The sequence below is a fragment of the Syngnathus scovelli genome, chromosome 2 (genome assembly GCF_024217435.2).
Source record: "Syngnathus scovelli strain Florida chromosome 2, RoL_Ssco_1.2, whole genome shotgun sequence".
Lineage (NCBI taxonomy): Eukaryota > Metazoa > Chordata > Actinopteri > Syngnathiformes > Syngnathidae > Syngnathus > Syngnathus scovelli.
The window spans coordinates 19,138,518-19,159,968 of NC_090848.1; the positions used below are offsets into that span (position 1 = coordinate 19,138,518).

The 21,451-nt window shown below is 44.0% G+C and overlaps 2 protein-coding genes across 4 annotated transcripts in view; both read right to left on the reverse strand.

The window, feature by feature from the left end:
* LOC125988164 (glutathione synthetase-like) overlaps nucleotides 1-21,451 on the reverse strand; it is a 31,795-nt gene that overhangs the window by 8,589 nt on the left and 1,755 nt on the right. The gene's annotated exons all lie outside the window — the stretch shown is intronic.
* LOC125988165 (glutathione synthetase-like) lies at nucleotides 144-21,387 on the reverse strand. Of its 2 annotated transcripts, XM_049753029.2 has the most exons (12): nucleotides 21,247-21,387; nucleotides 20,970-21,115; nucleotides 20,678-20,753; nucleotides 20,224-20,357; nucleotides 19,888-20,004; nucleotides 19,626-19,706; nucleotides 19,402-19,479; nucleotides 19,246-19,315; nucleotides 5,744-5,938; nucleotides 1,835-1,916; nucleotides 1,440-1,629; nucleotides 144-1,295 (listed from the first exon to the last, which is right to left on the reverse strand). In XM_049753029.2, the coding sequence occupies exons 1-12, from the start codon at nucleotides 21,376-21,378 to the stop codon at nucleotides 1,172-1,174; spliced, it is 1,425 nt and encodes a 474-aa protein (XP_049608986.1). In that variant the 5' UTR covers nucleotides 21,379-21,387; the 3' UTR covers nucleotides 144-1,171. The 2 variants fall into 2 exon arrangements, with proteins under 2 accessions (XP_049608986.1, XP_068509253.1); XM_068653152.1 differs by lacking the exon at nucleotides 144-1,295 and having other exon boundaries at nucleotides 1,448-1,629; nucleotides 1,822-1,916.

The window sequence follows — 21,451 nt, forward strand, 5'->3', positions numbered from 1 at the left end:
TTGTATGTATATGCGTGGGGAAAGAATGCGCCCCGTTGGTTCCCATGTGTGGGTGTATGTGGGTGTGTGTTCCATTGGAAAAATTAAAGTGTGTGGCAGAAAATGTGATGTGTGAACGGTGGCTTGATAGTACGGGAAATAAACGATAGAAATTCTGTGTGGTAGACGTCGAGAGATGCCGGATGTGAACATTACGAAGGGATCAACGACATGGTTGACCTGTGGGCCTTCGCGCGGGAGATTTTTCATTTTCTTCCACATTTTCATCAGGTTCACCTCCTTTCACTTTACACATATTCCATGTATTCATGTCATTAGGGATTCCATTTTTTCCTTGCATAAATCTTTACACAAAAATCCTCTAGGAACTCTACAGATTTTGATTGGATTTAGGTCGGAGGGCTAGCATTCCTAAGTGTCATTATTCAATGGTTTCAGATTTAAAAGTTCGTACACAATAAGTTTTGACACATTTAAATCACAAGTTTTTTTAAAAAGGAACTATACATGTATATTGTCAAAACTGAATGTCAACTCAGCCTATTGTCGTATGTTGAAAAATGCTTGGATGTTGCAGCAGGTATTGGAAACAGGCAACAATTATTAGGTTTTTTTTATTTATATATTTAGTCATGCAAAACTTATTAATAAAATTGATTCAATGGTAGAACAAATGTTCATTATCGTGCCAATTTAAGTTACAATTTAGGTGTCGAATGGCAAGTTTATAATCTGTCAATTCATCTATCCAATCTCTGCCAACTGCTTATCCTCACTAGGGTTGCACACCACACACGGTACATTCAAAACTGTTATACCCGTGATTGGTTCTCATCAAGTGTGGGGTCTCTCTGAGTTTGAAAGTCCACTAATTTGTTTTAAATCTTGCTGTGTGAACCAGACGTAAGGCAGAATTCACTGTCAGGGGCAGAAAGGATTCCTGGGAGAACAACGGGGCAGGAAGGTCAAGGACAGACACGGTCGGAAACAGAAGATCAATCCATTGAAAACAGTTGTGGCATCTTGTATCCATGTGCATTGAACAATATGCCAATGAGTGAGCCATCACCAGAGCCTCAGTTAGGTAGATATAGACTGGCAGAGCGGGGAAACATTACGAGAGAGAGCACATCGTTAAATAATGGCAGAGAATTGTGCCAAGTCCAGGGACTCAGAAGAGGAGCACGCTGTCCAGGACTGCCGCTCCAGAAGCTACACCACCGTCGCAGTATTCTGTACTCTTGGTCCTCATAAGATAGCCCACACAATCATTCATCAGCATGTCTTTACCATGCCTGCACAAAAACGGTATGTGAGGTTTGGTTAAGGAACCATTTGTTTTCTGTTCAAACTCCTTAGCCCGATATAGCAATGTAAAACAAGGATCCAAATGTGCCAACAATGCAATTACAGACATAATGAATAGTGACTGTGCTTACCTGACATAGGTCCCAAAGAAGCCCAGTTCACTAACACAATTACTAATTTTGAGGGGCCTGCCCAATCTCAGCAGGTAGTTCGGTGTAGACTCGGGCTGGATTTTATCCATCAGTATATAGGCCATTCTTGCTGCACTGCTCTTCACTTTGCCAAGAACCTCACAGATTTCTTGTCCGTAAATATTGTTTCCTTGAAGAAAAGAATTTTAATTATTATTCCATCCATCCATCCATCCATCCATCCATCCATCCATCCATCCATCCATCCATCCATCCATCCATCCATCCATCCATGTACTCTGTGCAGAGGTTAAACAATGTAGAAAATGGATATATGTTAAATGGATAGCTGTTTTGCAGGATGAAATGAATGACTTTTTACATTTTGACTGTACCTCCTCCCTCTCGCTGAGGCTTCAAGACAAACCGATCCGGTGCTGCCAAAGCCATTTCTACCACTTTGTCCCCTTCTGCTCCCTTTAAACAAACAACAACAAAAGCAAGCTTTCCAATTATCACATGAAAACCTAGTAAAAATGCTTTATATATTACCGTAATTTCCGGACTATAAGTCGCGGTTTTTTTCATAGTTTGGATGGGGGGGCGACTTATACTCAAGAGCGACTTATATATGTTTTTTTTTCACAAATTTTTACTTGATCATTAAGACATCACTTACAAGTATAGTTGACCACTTCCCATGTTATTTTTAGTATAGTTGATCACTTCACATGCTTTTATTTCTTTATCTTGAACATATTCAAAACATAAAAAATAGAGAAAACATCAAATAAAGCAATTAACACTTTAAAGCACCATATCCAAGTCCACTGTCTGCTGTATGTACACTTGCTCCATTTTTGCTCCTCTTATATTTATTATTATTATTTATTATTATTTGTTTATTTATCATTTATTCAATACTCTTATTTATTCATTGTTAGTGCCTTCTTGGTTTTTTTTGTGTTGCTTGTATGCATATGTGTACTATCTCACCGAGGGATAGAGGAAATGTAATTTCAATCTCTTTGTGTGTCTTAGTATATAAAAAAAATATATCGACGATAAAGCAGACTTTGACTTTGATAAAACAACCCAAAAAAATTATATTTTCAGACGAAACTGGATGAGGGCGCTCTAAATTTTACCGTTGGCCGTGACTCATCAACTGGGTGGGCTTAAGAAAAATGGCACCAAAAAGAAACTCATATTTTGCAGGTTACAAACTTCAAGTTGTAAAATATGCAGCTGAAAACAGTAATCGAGCAGCAGAAAGAAAGTTTGGAGAACCGTGATGTACCAATGGATTACTATTTCAAGTGACGTCAGTAGCGCGGCGCGCCGGTTGTTTACATACAAACGTGCCCACACAAGGACGACCGGCATCATTAGCGGTGATCATTTCTAAGTGACACGGAGGACAAAGAGTTTGAAGGAATTAAGGATTTGGAGTGACATAGAAGGTTTGAAAAACTATTATGGCTTTTACGCACGCCCGGTCTCTACTGAGTCGGGGGCCGACGATCGGCCGAGTGGTTGTCCGCGAACGGTGCGCGGGGCTCGGACATGGCCATTACGCACGCCCGGTCTGTCTGGAAGTCCACGCCGCCACACGCTTGGAAGTTTGTTTTGTTTAATTAAGAGCCGTTTACCAAACCTACGTCTATCCTTGTACTTTGTTAATGCTACAATATAGTTATATAGTAGATCTGTGGAATAAAGACGAGGGTGACGTCAGGGCGCACGCGCGGCGATGTTGACAAAGGACGAGGAATTTGATCGATGGATTTAATGGAATTAAAGTGCACGGATGGTTTGATAATATTATTGGCTTGTATTATAGTTATTTAAAATATAGTTTATCTATCGTTATATGAGCCTGTGGAATATTTTGAAGCGCAAGCGCCCTCAGCCGTGCGCACCCATTGTTGACAAAGATCGATCGATGGATTTAATGAATTGGAGTGACACCGATGGTTTTATAAACATGTTATTCATGTAATAGTTGTCCTTAATCACTCTATATGTTACGTCAGGCCCGTTCTCAGCTCTTTGTTTGTGTTTGTCAAGTTAGCATACCTATCGTTTAGCCTGTTGTTGCTATTTAATGAATTGGAGTGACACCGATGGTTTTATAAACATGTTATTCATGTAATAGTTGTCCTTAATCACTCTATATGTTACGTCAGGCCCGTTCTCAGCTCTTTCTTTGAGTTTGTCACGTTAGCATACCTATCGTTTAGCCTGTTGTTGCTATTTAATGAATTGGAGTGACACTGATGGTTTTATAAACATGTTATTCATGTAATAGTTGTCCTTAATCACTCTATATGTTACGTCAGGCCCGTTCTCAGCTCTTTGTTTGTGTTTGTCACGTTAGCATACCTATCGTTTAGCCTGTTGTTGCTATCGTTTAGCCTGTTGTTGCTCGTTCATGACTGTTTTTGGTGTGGGATTTTGTCGAATAAATTGCCCCCAAAATGCGACTTATACTCCGGAGCGACTTATATATGTTTTTTTTCACTTTTTGGGGCATTTTATGGCTGGTGCGACTTATACTCCGGAGCGACTTATAGTCCGGAAAATACGGTAAGCTGTTTTTTCATTCCACGTTATCGTGCTGCATCAAAAAACATGATTGAATCACTATTGCTCTGAAGAAATCGTCAACCTGACTGTTTTATTCAAATTCCCAAACTACCGGTACACACTCAGTTCAATGATGCTACATATGACTATGCTGAGATCTGAAGTGCTGTCTCAGATATTTATTGTTTCACATAACGAGATAACATTGCCTGTTGAAACATCATCCAAAGGCGACGAGCCCCAAAAAACAAAGTTTTTTTTTCCTGTCTACATGTCCTGGCATGTGTGTTTCTAATGATTTTTGCTGCTCTGTGAAAGGGCATCTGTTTGTGCCATGCAAAGTACCGTATTTTCCGGACTATAAGTCGCTCCGGAGTATAAGTCGCAAACCATCCGTGCACTTTAATTCCATTAAATCCATCGATCAAATTCCTCGTCCTTTGTCAACATCGCCGCGCGTGCGCCCTGACGTCACCCTCGTCTTTATTCCACAGATCTACTATATAACTATATTGTAGCATTAACAAAGTACAAGGATAGACGTAGGTTTGGTAAACGGCTCTTAATTAAACAAAACAAACTTCCAAGCGTGTGGCGGCGTGGACTTCCAGACAGACCGGGCGTGCGTAATGGCCATGTCCGAGCCCCGCGCACCGTTCGCGGACAACCACTCGGCCGATCGTCGGCCCCCGACTCAGTAGAGACCGGGCGTGCGTAAAAGCCATAATAGTTTTTCAAACCTTCTATGTCACTCCAAATCCTTAATTCCTTCAAACTCTTTGTCCTCCGTGTCACTTAGAAATGATCACCGCTAATGATGCCGGTCGTCCTTGTGTGGGCACGTTTGTATGTAAACAACCGGCGCGCCGCGCTACTGACGTCACTTGAAATAGTAATCCATTGGTACATCACGGTTCTCCAAACTTTCTTTCTGCTGCTCGATTACTGTTTTCAGCTGCATATTTTACAACTTGAAGTTTGTAACCTGCAAAATATGAGTTTCTTTTTGGTGCCATTTTTCTTAAGCCCACCCAGTTGATGAGTCACGGCCAACGGTAAAATTTAGAGCGCCCTCATCCAGTTTCGTCTGAAAATATAATTTTTTTGGGTTGTTTTATCAAAGTCAAAGTCTGCTTTATCGTCGATATATTTTTTTTATATACTAAGACACACAAAGAGATTGAAATTACATTTCCTCTATCCCTCGGTGAGATAGTACACATATGCATACAAGCAACACAAAAAAAACCAAGAAGGCACTAACAATGAATAAATAAGAGTATTGAATAAATGATAAATAAACAAATAATAATAAATAATAATAATAAATATAAGAGGAGCAAAAATGGAGCAAGTGTACATACAGCAGACAGTGGACTTGGATATGGTGCTTTAAAGTGTTAATTGCTTTATTTGATGTTTTCTCTATTTTTTATGTTTTGAATATGTTCAAGATAAAGAAATAAAAGCATGTGAAGTGATCAACTATACTAAAAATAACATGGGAAGTGGTCAACTATACTTGTAAGTGATGTCTTAATGATCAAGTAAAAATTTGTGAAAAAAAAACATATATAAGTCGCTCTTGAGTATAAGTCGCCCCCCCATCCAAACTATGAAAAAAACCGCGACTTATAGTCCGGAAATTACGGTATATGGAATTGTAGAAATAAAACACTGTGCACCATGTTGCAAATCATCAAGGTGTTTCTCACCATGTCCAGAGAGTAGAGGCCAGTAAAGGTGGCCCTAAGTTGCTCCACTACTTGCGGCTGGTCAGGAAAGAATCGTTCCAGAACACCTGGCTGGGCAAGCACCTGCTGGACCTTCTTGGTTCCAGCCAAGTGAGTGCTGATATCTGGACATTTTACAGCCAAGGAGCACTCCATCATCAGGCGAGCACCCCATGCCTTTAAATAAAATAATAAAGAAATGGAGTTGGGACAAATGAAACCTCTATGGCAGCCAAAGCCAAGTATGGTTTGTTGGTACATGTGCGGGATCTCGATGAGAGAATGAGTACTGTATGTACATGTATGTGATTCACATTACAAGGAAATACAGCAACATCGGAATGTCATTTGGGTTAGATAAGTGTGGGCAAATGACAAAGATGGGGACTCGAGTCATTGTGATTTGGCCTCGAGTCGATTCAAGTCGCTGTTTTGATGACTTGTGACTTGACTTGACAAAAAATGAAAAAACTTGAGACTCGACTTGGACTTGGAAGTTAAAGATCGGGACTTGAGTTGACTTGAGACACGATGACTTGAATGACTTCAGTGTTATTTAGTTTATGTTTTCAGTTTGAATATAAAATTAATAATACATTTTAAAAAATAATATCGATAACACGGTAGGCAAGCTGAGAATGACGTTGTCATGATTGGATCACTACCCTGTCAATCAATCAGTCGTGCCCTCTGTTATATCCTTACTATTTTCCAGGTTCTTGGGTAGCAAGAATGGTTCGGACAATGACGTGACGGATGACTGCTTTATTCCTTAAACATAGTGAGTTCACAGGGCATGCACCACAACACAGAAAGCCCCTCAAAGTTCCCCCTCCCACTTCCGGAGTTTTCCTACTCCGGAACATGAGTTAGCCCAAAATACACAACATCTCCTCCCCTCTTACACTGAACGTGCTATATGCATGAACAACATAGTCTTACGCACCTAGAACTTGACATCCCCAAGATCTATCAATAACTACCATTAAACAATTATCATATATGGTCCAGACCAATCATGACAATAATATTCCCATGAAACCTAACTTTGGGTGAGGGGGGACTACCTCAATTTATACCCATGGGAATATTCTGCACCCCCATAACTCGGGTCATCCACTAACCTACTAACAAGTCCAAGCGTGCAGGAGCTCGCCGCTCTCTGATAGGATATCTCCTATCTGGAGGCACAGGATCAGCCCCATGGTCGACCAATGGTGAACTTGTTGCAGGAGCTTCTGTAAAGGGAGATGTCTCAGTCTCTGTTTTGGGCACATCCTCAGCTGGGACTGTTGTCGCTGGTGTGGTTGAGTCCTGCACTTGGGAGGGTATGTGAACCGGTGTTTTGACATTGGCAGAGCCATCAGGAAAATCTTTGAGGGACAGCTCCGGTGGCCCTAACGGAGTCTGTAGGAGTTGATCAACATGTCTCCTCCATACACTATCAGACGTTTGGACAGTATAAGATACTGGTCCCGTTTGCGCAATAACAGTGGCAGGAATCCACTTTGGTTCGCCACGGTAGTTCCTTGCCAGCACAGATTCTCCTGGTTTGAAAACTCTTCCTTTGCCCTTCTGTTCTCTGCTCCTAACCTATTTTTCCTGTTGACATTGGACAATGTCCTTCACTGCTGAGGGCTGCAAGAGGTTAAACATGGTGCGCAGGTCTCTCTTTAGCATCAGGCTAGCAGGAGATGTCTTGGTGGTTGCATGTGGACTGTTCCGGTAGGTTAGTAGGAAGTGGTGCAGTCTCTGATGTAGTGTTCCTTGTCCTTGTGATGTTTTCAAAGCATGTTTCATGGAACAAACCTCTCCGCAAGCCCATTTGTTGCGGGGTGGTAGGGGGCTGACTTAATGTGTTGAACGCCGTTAGCTTGTAGGAACCCTGCCATTTCCTGTGAGACAAATTGGGGTCCATTGTCAGAGACTAGCTGGGCAGGAGATCCAAAACGACTAAACAGTTCTCCTGACTTTTCAATTGTCTTCTCTGCAGTGGTTGATCTCATGATAGCCACCTCTGGCTATTTACTGTGTGCATCAACAGCAACAAGGAACATCCTGTCCTCCACTGGTCCCGCAAAATCAATGTGCACAAGGTGCCATGGTCCTTGTGGGAATTCCCAGGGGTGAAGAGGCGCTAGTGGAGGATTGTTTCTGACTTGGTGGCATGATGGACAGCTTTTGGCCAGCTCTTCAATCTGTTGATCCATGTTCGGCCACCAAAAATAGCTTCTCGCAATTTCCTTCATTCGTACTATTCCGCTGTGTCCCGAATGCAGTTGCCGCAGCACTTTTGTGCGAAGTGACCGTGGAATGACCACCCTCCTTCCCCAGAGTAAACACCCAGACTGGACAGACAGTTCCAATCTCCTCCCGAGGAAAGGCTTCAGATTCGCATTATCGCCAGCAGGTCGACCCTTGACGACGACGTCCATGACCACCGATAATTCCGGGTCACTCCGAGTTTCCCTTTTTACATGCACATCTGAGACAGGTGCTCTCTCCACCTCCCTGAAGTAGAAGAGGTCCACCGCGTCCGACTCCGGCTTTGTGACAGGCAAAGGCAATCTGGACAAGCCATCCGCATTGCAGTGGAAGTCTGATTTGCAATATCTGATGCCATACGCATGCGCCGACAACAACAGAGCCCACCTCTGCAGTCGGGATGCAGCAAGAGACGGTGTCCCAGTGTGTGGACCGAGGATGGTTGTGAGGGGCCGATGGTCCGTCAGGAGCGTAAACTTCCTCCCATACAAGTATTGATGGAATTTCCTAACTCCAAAAACAATGTTCAGTGCCTCTCGTTCCAGTTGAGCATCGTTAGACTCTGCCTTGTTCAATGTCCTTGATGCAAAAGCGATTGGCTTTTCCTCACCACCCGTCAGGACACGAGAGAGAACCGCCCCTACTCCGTAAGGAGAGGCGTCACAGGCGAGCTGCAGTGGAAGTGATGGGTTGAAGTGTGTTAGGACCTAGGACGTAGTCAGCACTCCTTTAGCCTTTTCAAAAGCCTCCCGACAGCTGGCTGTCCACTTCCACGTTTTGTCTTGGCCTAGCAGTTTGTGCAGCGGTTGAAGCAGTGATAACAGATTGGGGATGAAGCATTCGTAGTAGTTCAACAGACCTAAGAAGGATCGTAGCTTGCTGATGTATTGGGGCGGGGGCGCGTCCACGACAGCTGCCACTTTTGATGGTGCAGTGTGCAGCCCTTCTGCATCGATCACATGCCCCAGATATTCCACAGATGGTTTGAAGAAGTCACATTTGTCCTTACGGACTCTCAAGCCGTAGTTCTTCAGCCTTTGAAGGGTAGCATCCAAGTTGCGCAGGTGCTCGTCATCGTTGGATCCAGTGCCCAGCATATCGTCAAGGTAGCACTGTACCCCAGGCAACCCGCTAAGGATCTGATCCATTGCTCGCTGAAAAAGTGCCGGGGCTGACGTGATGCCGAACGGCAGTCTGCAGTATCTGAAGAGACCCTTGTGTGTGTTAATGGTCAACATTTCACGTGACTCTTTTTCCACATGCATTTGTAGGTAAGCCTAACTGAGATCTACCTTACTGAATTTTTGTCCCCCACTCAGTCCAGCAAACAAGTCATCAATTAGGGGAAGTGGATATTGCTCTGCTGTTAACACAGGGTTAAGTGTTACCTTGAAGTCACAGGTCCGGATTCCCCTATCTTTTTTGGTACTGGAACGATGGGCGTGGCCCACTCACTGATGGTCACTGGCTCCAAAACCCCATTCTTGACCAGGGCGTCTAAGTCAGCTTCCACCTTGGATCGGATGACGTATGGTACTGGTCTAGCTTTCATAAACACAGGCTTGCTATCAGGTTTGACATGTAACTTAATGGTTATATCTTTCATGCTGCCTAATTCACCACGGAAAACCTCTTTGTGTTTCTCCAGTATTTCTTGTAGCGGAGAGGAACTGTGTGACAGCTTCCTTATCGCTTGCCAGTCCAGCTGGATTCCCTGTAGCCATGTACGCCCCATTATAGCAGGATGATTTCCCTTGGTCACATAAAGGGGAAGCTTTTTGGTTTGCCCGTGGTACTGAACAGTCACTTCTGTCATCCCTTCCATGTGCACTCGATGTCCAGTATATGCTTTAAACACTATGTCTGATGGACGTAGTGGGAGGTGCCTCATGTGTTTCCTATAGATCTTGTGTGACACTAGTGATGTTTTTGACCCTGTGTCTATCTGCATTTTCACCACATGTCCCTCCAACTTGGGTTCAGCCCAGTAGCCATCTGAGCTCTCACCTACATTCATCACTCGCATCGTATTTACAGGCACTTCTTCCTCCGAAGAATCACTATTTCTTTCATTATCATGGCAAATTGTGCGAACATGCCTTTTTTGTTTATATTTCACATTGTCACTTTTGTTTCCAGCCCTTGAGCTTTTGTCCGTGCCCTGTTTACTTTGGCACGCCCGCTCTATGTGGCCTTTTTTTCGACAGTTACGACAGTCCATCTCCAGTCCACCAGCACGTTGATGCAAGATGTCCAGATTTGCCACAGCGAAAACATGGCCCTTGCGTGTTTGGTTTATCATTGTTGAGTTGGTGCACTCTTTCTGTAGCACTTAGTTGCTGGGCTTCCTGTTTTGCCATTTCCATTGTTACACTGATGTTAATGGCCTTTTCCAAAGTCGTTACTTTCTGTGAGTAATCTCTTCTGTGCTGCTTCGTTTCTAAGTCCACATACCAGCCTGTCTCTCAAAGTGTCATTTAACACATCCTGGAACTCACAGTGTTCAGCCAACTTGCGTAGGGCTGCTACAAACTGGGTGACCGACTCTTCCTCCTCTTGGATGTGTCTGTGAAATCGGAATCTTTCTGCGATTACCAGGGGTTTCGGTGAAAGATGGTTTGCCAGTACATCCACTATTTCTTGGTATGTTTTACTGCCCGGCTTTCCTGGTTGAAGTAGGTCACGTAGCAAGTTAAACGTTTTCGGCCCCATTACACTCAAAAAAGTGGGTACTAACTTCTCCTCTATATTATTAGCCATGGCGAAGTAATCAAAACGCTCAGTATATGAGTTCCATTGTTCAATACTTTCGTCAAAGGGACCAATTGAGCCAATTATTCCCGCCATTACAAGTTCCTGTTTGTATGGCACTGCTTTCCCTTCACAGACGTCTCCCCTCAGTAGGCTACTCTTTTTTACACTTCACCACACCATTCACGACGTTGCCAATAGTCCACCAATCCACTCCTCCCCTCGAGCTGAAGCTGGTCGTCCGGATCAAGCACACCCGACGTGGCGACAGCGACAACTTATCCCATCCTCGTCGCCAGTTTTGTTATATCCTTACTATTTTCCAGGTTCTTGGGTAGCAAGAATGGTTCGGACAACGGCGTGATAGATAACTGCTTTATTCCTTAAACACAGTGAGTTCACAGGGCGTACACCACAACACAGAACGCCCCTCAAAGTTCCCCCTCTCACTTCCGGAGTTTTCCTACACCGGAACATGAGTTAGCCCAAAATACACAATACCCTCTTTACCTACCAAACGTGTTTATTCGAGAATCACGCCCCTTTATATCAGACACGCGCAAACATGTCAGCGGTAGCGGTACCGCAAGTCGACACCTTCGGCTATCGCAATTACTTTTATGACGGCAAAAGACGGACAGCACAGTGCGAGATATGCAACAAAAACATTTCGGACAGCCAGACGACAACTTCAAACTTTGTCCGTCATCTGAAGAGCCATTCTGGCAAGTAAGTGCTTTTCATTTACCTAAATAGGTGTGTGTGTATATATATAGCTTTAATGCAGTGAATATAATGATGAAACTGAATTAAGTAAATATGACTTAATATGGAGCAAGTTAATGAATAAAAACTACAGTTAACTTGACTTGGACTTGACTTGACCTTTTTAAGGACTTGATTTGGACTTGACTTGACCTATTTAAGAACTTGACTTGACTTGAAAAAAAAATGACTTGGGACTTACTTGAGACTTGCACACGTGTGACTTGGTCCCATCTCTGCCGCCTACTATCAGACATCTTTAACTGTAGCTTTGTCCAATGGTGTTCAAACTGCACCCAGTGCCTATCTTCATGAATTGGACAAGGCGTACGGGAATGTTACCGGTGGGGAAGAGTTGTACATCCAATTTTTGGAGACACACCAGAACGGTTGTGAGGGGGCATCTGATTACCTGCAACGGCTCCATATTCTTATGCAGGAAGTTGTTGGAAGTAAAGGGCTAGCTAAACAAGATGCTGACTCACAGCTAATGAAACAGTTCTGCACGAGTTGATGGAATGATTCCTTAATCGACACGTTGCGTTTGAAAGATTCGCAAGGCAATGTCCCCCCCACCTCTTGGCACTGCTATTCAAAATTAGAACATATGAGAAGGAAAGACAGTTAAAGGAGATCAGGAATAAGTGACATATGGGCAATGTTCCTACCAAAGCTCAAACTAAAATTCATGTAACCAGTGATGAGTGTGGACCCAATTGCCATGATAACCAGACTATACTGGATGCTCATAACCGAGAGAAGCTGGAGGCAAGAATTGGGCAGTCAGAGGCTGAGCTTCAGAAAGTTGCTTGTGTACCAAAAGATCAAGCCCTCAAATATGAGAGACCTGTACGTAAGCTGCATCAGAGAGCTAAAGTTGACGGTGCAGCTCCCGCAATCCCAGTTACACCTGCAGTGAATTCCACAAAGGTAGGAAATTTCTGTTACAACTGTGGAGATGATTCACATATGTTGCCACAATGTGCAAATCAAACAAATGCAGTGCTTGTGCAAAAGAAACTGTTGGGTTGACAACATTTATCTGAAATCAATCTCGGAGACGGTAGGTCTTTCTTGGCTTAGCGTTTTCTCCTGCGCAGAAGGGCGCATCCCGGACACAGCAAGTGTGGCTGAGATTCGCACTCTGCTCTGAGAATTGCCGTGCTTTTATTGAGAGAGAAACAAAGGGGCAAGTGTACATGGTCGAATAGGTTTCCAGACAGAAAGAACAACATTCCATAGTTATATCCCATTACCACAGAACACAGGGGGTACTCTTTATGGAGTGGGCAGTATGGACGTCTCATGACCATTAGCTCAACAAAGATGTAGTCTTTAGTGCCTCTGGGAATACATTGCTGTGCCGTACCCATGACCTTTGTCCGCTTCAGCCGTCCCATGACAATCTCATGATCTGCACATGTCTAGCTAACTGTGGGGCTTATTGTATAGCGCGGCTAATGACTGCCATATGCCCCCAAGTCATTTTCACGAGGCCAGATTCTGCGGAGAATCTTGCACACAAAAGTAGTTACATAGAATCCAATGATAAAAAGTATATCATTTCCATCAGAAACTCTGCGAGAGGCATCAAGCTACAGCACTGACGTTTTGCGTGTGACGCTCAGTAGCAAAACTCCTATTTGACTGAACAAATTCTGACTGTAAATGGAATCTGTCACGCGAAGTCTGCAACTGGGTTCCAAGCTCCTGTGGGTGGTGCAGAGGAAGTTCTCACACCGGGAGGTCTAATTGTTTATGACCAAATAGTAGATGTAAAATCGGAATCCCTCAACAGATTTAAAATTGCTGTCAAAAATATGTCCCAACGGGATATCACTCTATATCCCAAGGCAGTCATTGCTGAGTGTTCACCCATTGATTGGGCGGTTCCTGTGTTGCACTTGGACCAGAGTAGACTGTCAGACCCTCCCCAATTCCAGGCATGTTCACGGTTATCACATGATGAAATGATTTCTCTGGTAGCTCAAATTCTCACCCTTGATTTCAGCGATACCTCGATTTCACTACAACTAAAGTAGCACATCAAAGCAAGAGTAAATAGAGAGGTCCACAGTGCCTTTTCGAGACATGATTTGGATGTTGGTACGTCCCTGGAGTTAGCCATCGCATAGAACTCGAAGACCATGTACCCGTCAAAGAATGAACAAGGAGAGTTTCACTTGCAGATTTTGATGATTTGAAACGGCATCTGCAGGATCTTTTGGCTGCAAGTATTATTGAGGAGTCGCAGAGCCCCTATGCATCCCCGATTGTTCTCGTCAGAAAGAAGAACAACAAATGGTGGTGGATTACTGCACACTGAATAACGTGACCAAAAAAGATGCCTACCCCTTGGCTCGAATAGAGGAGACATTCACTTTGTTGTCGGGCTCCAAATGGTTCACAGGACTTGATCTTAAAAGCAAATATTATCAACTAAAGGTGGAGCCATCTGATCGGCCAAAGACTGCATTTACAACATCATTTGGTACATGGCAATTTCGCAGAATGCGCCAAGGCTTGACCAATTCCCCAGCAACATTCCAGCGGACTATGGAGATTGTGATGGAGTGTATTAACCTATGGAGAGGATCATCCTGGGTCACGTGCATTCACTGGTGGGAGCGCAGCTGGACCCCCTGCAGTTTGCTTACCGGCCTGGTGTTGGGGTGGACGATGCAGTGATTTATTTACTGCACAGGTCACTGCTTCACCCGGAGGACATCAGGAGCACTGGGAGGATCATGTTCTTCGATTTCTCCAGCGCTTTTAACACCATCCAGCCGTCACTGCTCAGGGTGAAGATGGAGAAGTGGACCATCGCCTGGCTGCATGGACCACAGACTTCCTCACCAACAGGCCGCAGTATGTGAAGTTACATCGCTGTGAGTCTGACGTGGTGTGCTGCAGCACAGGTGTCCCCCAGTGTACGGTGCTCTCTCTTTTCCTTTTCACCCTCTACACTTCGGACTTTACCCACACCGCACACTGCCACATCCAGAAGTTCTCCGACCACACGGCCATTGTTGGATATGTTTCAGAAGGGAATGATCTGGCATACAGGACGGTCATCAAGGACTTTGTCAGCTGGTGTGAGCTGAACCAGCTTCAGCTGAACAGCAGCAAGACGAAGGAGATGATTTTGAGCTTCGGAAGGACAGGACCCCGCTTCACTCCGGTGAACATCCAGGAATCGGACATTGAGGTCGTGGAGAACTACAAATTCCTGGCTGTTCGCCTTTACAACAAACTGGACTGGACTGATCACACCCACGCCCTGTATAAGAAGGGCCAGAGTCGCCTCCACCTGCTGAGGAGACTGAGGTCCTTCGGTGTGTGCAGGGCTCTTCTCAGGACCTTCTATGACCCTGTGGTGGCCTCAGCCATCCTCTACGCCAGGGATGTCAAAGTCAAACACACCGAGGGCCAAAAAAACAAATTTGCTACAAGCCGAGGGCCGGACTGGTTCAATGTTTATTAAAATATATCGGAATGATTGCACATAGCCTTTTGAACTAAGACCTAACACAGTGTACATTATTTAATGATTAAATGAATATGGCAAGGCGGCTCGGTGGTGCACTGGGTAGCACGTCCGCCTCACAGTTAGGAGGGTGCGGGTTCGATTCCACCTCCGGCCCTCCCTGTGCGGAGTTTGCATGTTCTCCCCGAGCCCGCGTGGGTTTTCTCCGGGCACTCCGGTTTCCTCCCACATCCCAAAAACATGCTTGGTAGGCCGATTGATCACTCCAAATTGTCCCTAGGTGTGAGTGCGAGTGCGAATGGTTGTTTGTCTCTGTGTGCCCTGCGATTGGCTGGCAACCGGTTCAGGGTGTCCCCCGCCTACTGCCCGATGACGGCTGGGATAGGCTCCAGCACGCCCGTGACCCCCGTGGGGACTAAGCGGTTCAGAAAATGGATGGATGGATGGATGGATGGATGAATATGGCAATATTTTGTTATGGCTCTGTCAGTAACTTCAAGGGAAAACATTTTCAACAGCCAAACAGCAAAAATTCAATTGTTTTAAAAACAAAATGTGTTTCTTAATATCAACATAAATGCATAAGTAAAAGTGCATGCATTATAAACTGAAAATGTATTATTGTGCTGCTCTATGATCTACCGATCATTGCTTTCAAATCGTAAAATAAAAAAATAATCAAATCAGTTGTATTCTTTCTCATGGCTCTTATCTGCAATTTTCCCGTGGTCCATTCAACTGAAAAATAAATATAAATAAATAAAATTCAAAAATTTACGGCACACAGACAAAACAATACTTTCTTCAAAGAAAACTCACGTCTTGTAGAAACAAATGTAAAAATGTAACCGAATTAAAAAACGGAAAATACTTTACTGTTCTGTGATGCTCACTTGTCTGAGGCTGAGCCTGATACTTAGAGGTGTCTCATTGTTTGTACAAGTTCATCAATGTTCGGGGTTAGGCTCTGAGGCTCAAAACCCGTTTTTGATCAACTCTCCTTCTGCAAAGGGCCGGGCTGATTTGGCGATCTCTTTTGCCACAATAAAGCTAGCCTTGGCAGCAGCCTCGCTTTGTGATTTAGCATACGTGAACATAGCCTGTCTGGACTTAAGGCCTCGTTTTAATTCTTCCACCTTCTGTAGCTTTTGTTCATATTCCATATTCTTGTCTTGGTCTGTGTGTTTCTTAGACGTTTGATAGTGCCTTCTTAAATTTAATTCTTTCATTACAGCCGCATTTTCTCCACACAGAAGACACACAGGTTTGCCTCTTACCTCCGTAAACATGTACTCTGCCTCCCACCTGGCCTGAAACCCCCTGTTCTCAGCGTCCACCTTACGTTTAGCCATTTTTGAGGAGGGGGGTATCAGAAAGTTGAACTCTGCTCTGACTACTGATGAATAATGAAGCCGCTTGTGCGAGCTGCAGGGACATCGCGGGCTACCATTGCATTGTGGGAAATGTAGTGTTGGTGCGTGCAAAACACCAGCGGGCGGCTGTGGCCTACGGGCCGGTTCTAATAGTAATTCAATATCATCCAGGGGGCCATAGATAATCAATTCGCGGGCCGGATCTGGCCCGCGGGCCGTAACTCTGACATATGTGCTCTACGCTGTGGTCTGCTAGGGTGGGGGCAGTACGGACCGGGACAGGGGGAGACTAAATAAGATGGTCAGGAGACCGAGCTCTGTCCTGGGCTGTCCCATGGACTCCATAGAGGTTGTGGGTGAGAAGAGGATGTTAATTAAGCTGAAATCCATCATGAACAGCACCTGTCACCCCCTCCATGACATGAGCAGCTCCTTAACAGCAGACTATTACACCCACAGTGTAGGAAGGAGAGATTCCGCAGGTCCTTCATTCCCACTGCTGTCACACTCTACAACATGCGTGGTACCTGATCATGTGTTTCGTCTCTACCACTACCAGAGACACTTGTCTTTGTCCTTGTCTGTTATTTATCCATTTTTACATTTGGCACCTGTCTCTTGTATTCTTGCACTCTTGTACGCTGCTGTGACAAGTGAATTTCCTCGCTGTGGGATAAATACCAGCTCAGTGGCCTAGTGGTAGAGTGTCCGCCCTGAGACTGGAAGGTTGTGGGTTCACATCCCGGCCGGGTCATACCAAAGACTATAAAAATGGGACCGATTGCCAACCTGCTTGGCACTCAGCATTAAGGGAATTGGGGGGTTAGATCACCAAATGATTGCCGGACGTGGCACCACTGCTGCTCACTGCTCCCTTCGGGGATGGGTTAAATGCAGAGACAAATTTCACCACACCCAGATGTGTGTGTGACAATCATGGGATCTTTACCTTTCTACCTTTAAATAAAGTTCTATCATCATCAACCTCCAAGAGGTTGTTGCATTCCTGGATGATCTCATAATATTCTCAAGCTCTCTTAAGACTATGAGGAGAGGGTAATGAAGGTCTTGAAACATATTGCGGACTTTGACCTCAAATTGTCCCCATTTATTTCAGATTCTTTCAGACTTCAGTGAAATACTTAGGGCATGTAATATCTGCTCAAGGAATCCAGCCTGATCCTGACAAAGTTGCTGCTGTATAGGAATGGGCATGGCCTACAACATCCAAACAGCTGCATTCATTCTTGGGCTTTACTGGATACTACAGGTGTTGTGAGGGATTATGCCAACATTGTCAGACCTTTGAAGGGTCTGTTGAAAAGTGAGTTAGCTCCCAGGTACAAGGGTTCCAAGTCTTGTTCGCGTAAACTGTCACATCCCCTTAAAAACAATTGGACTCCCGCATGCCAAGTTGCATTTGAGCAAATCATTAAGAAATTAACATCAACGTCTGTCCTTGCTTTCTCTAACTGGCAGCTTCCTTATTTGCTTCACACGGATGCCAGTCTGACTGGGTTAGGTGCTGCTCTATATCAGGTTCAAGATGGTCAGATGAGAGTGGTGGCTTCAGCAAGTCGTGGCCTCTCAAAATGTGAGAAAAACTGCCCGGTGCATAAACTCGAGTTTTTAGCACTTGAGTGGGCAGTTTGTGAAAAATTTCACGACTAGCTAGCTTCAAGGTTCTGACTGACAATAACCCCTTAACCTATGTGCTGACTAGTGCAAAGCTAGATGCTACAAGTCACAGGTGGCTTGCTGCTCTATCTCTGTACAACTTTGATATTAGTTACAAAGCGGGGAAACACAAAATTAACGCTAATGGACTTTCCCCAAAGATCTCACAAACCCTCACCAGATGATGAAGAGTCGCGGGAAATAAATCAAAGAATCTCTGACATGCTAAATTGTGTCAGTTGGTCACCCGAGGAATTTAAAGTTTTGAGGGAAGAGACAGTGAACGCTCTTGCGTTGGGACATTCTTCTTTGCCAGAGATGTCTATGGAGGACTGGAATAGGTTCCAGAGGGAAAATGGAATCTTGCTACGAGTCATCGAAATCCCTATGTCCTTCTTGTTTTGGTTACAAAAGCACGGGAAATTCTTTTATTCAACTCCGTTCTTCGTTTCGGCATTGCTTGTAAACGCTCGGTGTAGACTGGACAGCCCACCCTACTTGTGTGACTACATTTGAGGAGAAGGGCATGACTTATTTGCGAACGATACAGAAAAACTTGGAATTGTGTGTAATGGAACGAAGTGGCAATTCTATTGACAATGTACTGTGCATGTATTATGTTTGAGGCAGTCCAACAAAATCCTGGACAATTTTGAAATCCCCCCCGAACACTTTTTTAGGGCTCAAAAGAAGGACAAGTCTGGGAAAAAGAGGATGTCTGGTCACCACAGTTGAAAAGGCTGGACTGAACACAGAGGCGCTGTTCATAGCAGCACAAGAATAGACCCTAAGCACAAAATCAGTTGAGGCTTGGGTCTACTGGATCAGACACGATCCCAGGTGTAGGCTGGAGTCTCTGTATAAGATCAGCCTGTTTATAAGAGACTGAAAGCAGACCCCCCATGAGATGTAAAGAAGTAAAGATGAGCGTCTACATTGAAAATACATTTTTTCAAAGCCTGATCCATCATGATTTGTCTATATGCGTCTCCTAAGGATGTTCTAACAAATTGGTGTGCAAGCATTTTTTGTAAATGAGGCCCATTGTGAGTTGATTTTGGAGGCTTCTGGAAACATTTTTAGCGTTAAAAGTACATCATGTAGCCCACACGTGTCTGATCCAAAATTAGTATGGTTTACCTTCAAGAAAGACAGAAAGTCATTACCTTTTCAGACTTGTAGTGCTGAGGCATATAACCATGCCTGAAGTAGACCACTGCAACTTCCTGATGATCACTGAGTTTGTGGAAGGACAGAACTTTGAAATGACAAGCAAAAAGACGCTGTTCTCCGTGTGGGATATTAATGGACAGAACACTTACACAAATAGTCTCTTGTCCCCATCTAGGCGTCCAGATTCAGAGATATCCTCAAAGCGCTTTCGTATGGTGGTAATATTCCTGAAACATATTCTGAGATTATCACTAAATGGAAAAAAGGCCCGTGTGCAAAGAATGAACTTCGAAGCAAAACTGAAAAGGTTTTGTTTTAAACGACGTCAACAATTAATTCTGGATATATAAGCGCTCAAGTAATCACACCTTACCCTTTCCACAGCTCATTCTCAATTATTCGTTGATCCAGAATATTGATCTGGTTCTCCTCCACCACGAACATGACAGCCGCTCTTGAATGAAAACAGAGAACCCGTTTAGCACTTTACCGCTTCATAAACACATTCTACATTAGGGGTACGGAGCTTAATCGTGGAAATGTGAAGTTAAGTATCCTTTATTTGAATGTGCGTATTTCAGAAACTAAAGCTTGGCAATGGCGTGTGTGTTTATTAGGGTGTTCAGTGGACATGCCTCTTTGATCCATAGAGCTCCCAGGCCTTGGCCACAGCTTTGGCCTGACCCACTGCAGGATTGTTGTCGATGATGCGCTGGCTCTCCTCCAGCTGGCCAGCCACCAGAAGAATGTGTCTGTTGTAAACAAGATGTTTGTCATTGTTAACGGGAATTTAAATAGGAAGGTAAGATAAAAGATTAAGAGCAAACTCTGAAGTCAACCACAATTTGGATTTTAAAACTGTTTTGACAGGAAACAACGGAGGCATTTTGTTCAGATTTTCAACATCGGGGGGTTTATTTACATCAATCAAATATATAAAATTATTTTTGGGTTAAATGTTCAAGTCTTACCTGTGTACATCAGAAATGCGAGAAGCCACGCCTCCAGCAGCAGCAGCAAAGGTGTTGATCTCGATCTGTTTCAGAGATGCGTGTCCATTCTCCTCCCACATGTAGTCTGACCGGTTCAGACCTAACACAATTGTCTGGGAAGAAGGCAAGATCAGATACATCAATCTGGACTAGTGCGTAAAATTGCACATAGAATGCAGCTTGATTCCTAAAAAGCAGCCCCTGCCCCTTGGCTGATATTACAAGCACAGCTCCACTAGAAGCATAATGATGTGCTGTGGTAATCAGTCCAATGTGTCAGAGTGCACTTGACTACAGGAGGATGTGCTGTTTCACTTAATTAGGTCAGCATAAATCATTTTAGGTTTTTGCTGGTAGGCATGATCATGATTGGATATTATATTGACCGCCCGACCCCCCTCAAAAATTCTGGCAATGTCCCTGACTTGCGTACCTGCAACCTTCCTTTTTTAAGCACCTGCCGATGTATCTCCAACAGTCTTGCAGTAAAATCATCCACGGTAATTGTGCTACAAGATGACAAGGCCAAAATAAAATGTATCCTTTGCAATTAATCACTATAGATCATCTGACAGTGCTGTAAAAAATAATGACTTTTGGGGGAAATATTTGTATTTTCCAGTAATGTTCTGCTCAAATATATATAAAAAATATCTCTCTTACTTCCTTATAAATATATTCAGATAAGACATTTATTGAACCCCACCATGAAGTCAGCATGCTACCTGGCAAGAGCCTCTTCCAAGAAGTCAGGATCCTGGCTGATCTTATTCATCAGTGTGTTGTAGTGAGTTTGCACTGCCACGCCTTGGAGGAAAAGAGCTCTTGGTACTGGCGTGGGGAAGAGAGTGATAGGAGCATACGTCACCTCCTGAAAAACAAAAAGCAAAAGTGAGCACATTCAACCCCTCCACAACATTTTGTAAAAATTGTTTGAGAAGTTTCATGTAACTGTGGTAACATTTTCGATTATGGTACCGAAAAAAGATTGAGAAAGCTCACCTCTGATGAGTTGGGGGATTTTCTAAGCCTCACAAGGGAGCCATGTGTAAATGCTGATTCTTTTACCACTTCTACCAGTTCATCGATTAGGGTTGTGTTCATCAGTAACTCATTTCGTACCCCGTTAGCCATTCTGATGGAGAGTTACGTAAGATCTGTAATACACAAAACGAATGCCGCATTCTGATCACATGTAAAGAAGGCT

Coding starts and splice junctions, on each gene's coding strand:
- LOC125988165 (XM_049753029.2), bottom strand. CDS start 21,378: ATGGCTAACGGGGTACGAAATGAGTTACTGATGAACACAACCCTAATC. Junction 19,707..19,887: donor GAGCTCTATGGATCAAAGAG/GCATGTCCACTG, acceptor TTTTCATTCAAG/AGCGGCTGTCATGTTCGTGG. Junction 1,917..5,743: donor GCCTCTACTCTCTGGACATG/GTGAGAAACACC, acceptor GTTTGTTTAAAG/GGAGCAGAAGGGGACAAAGT.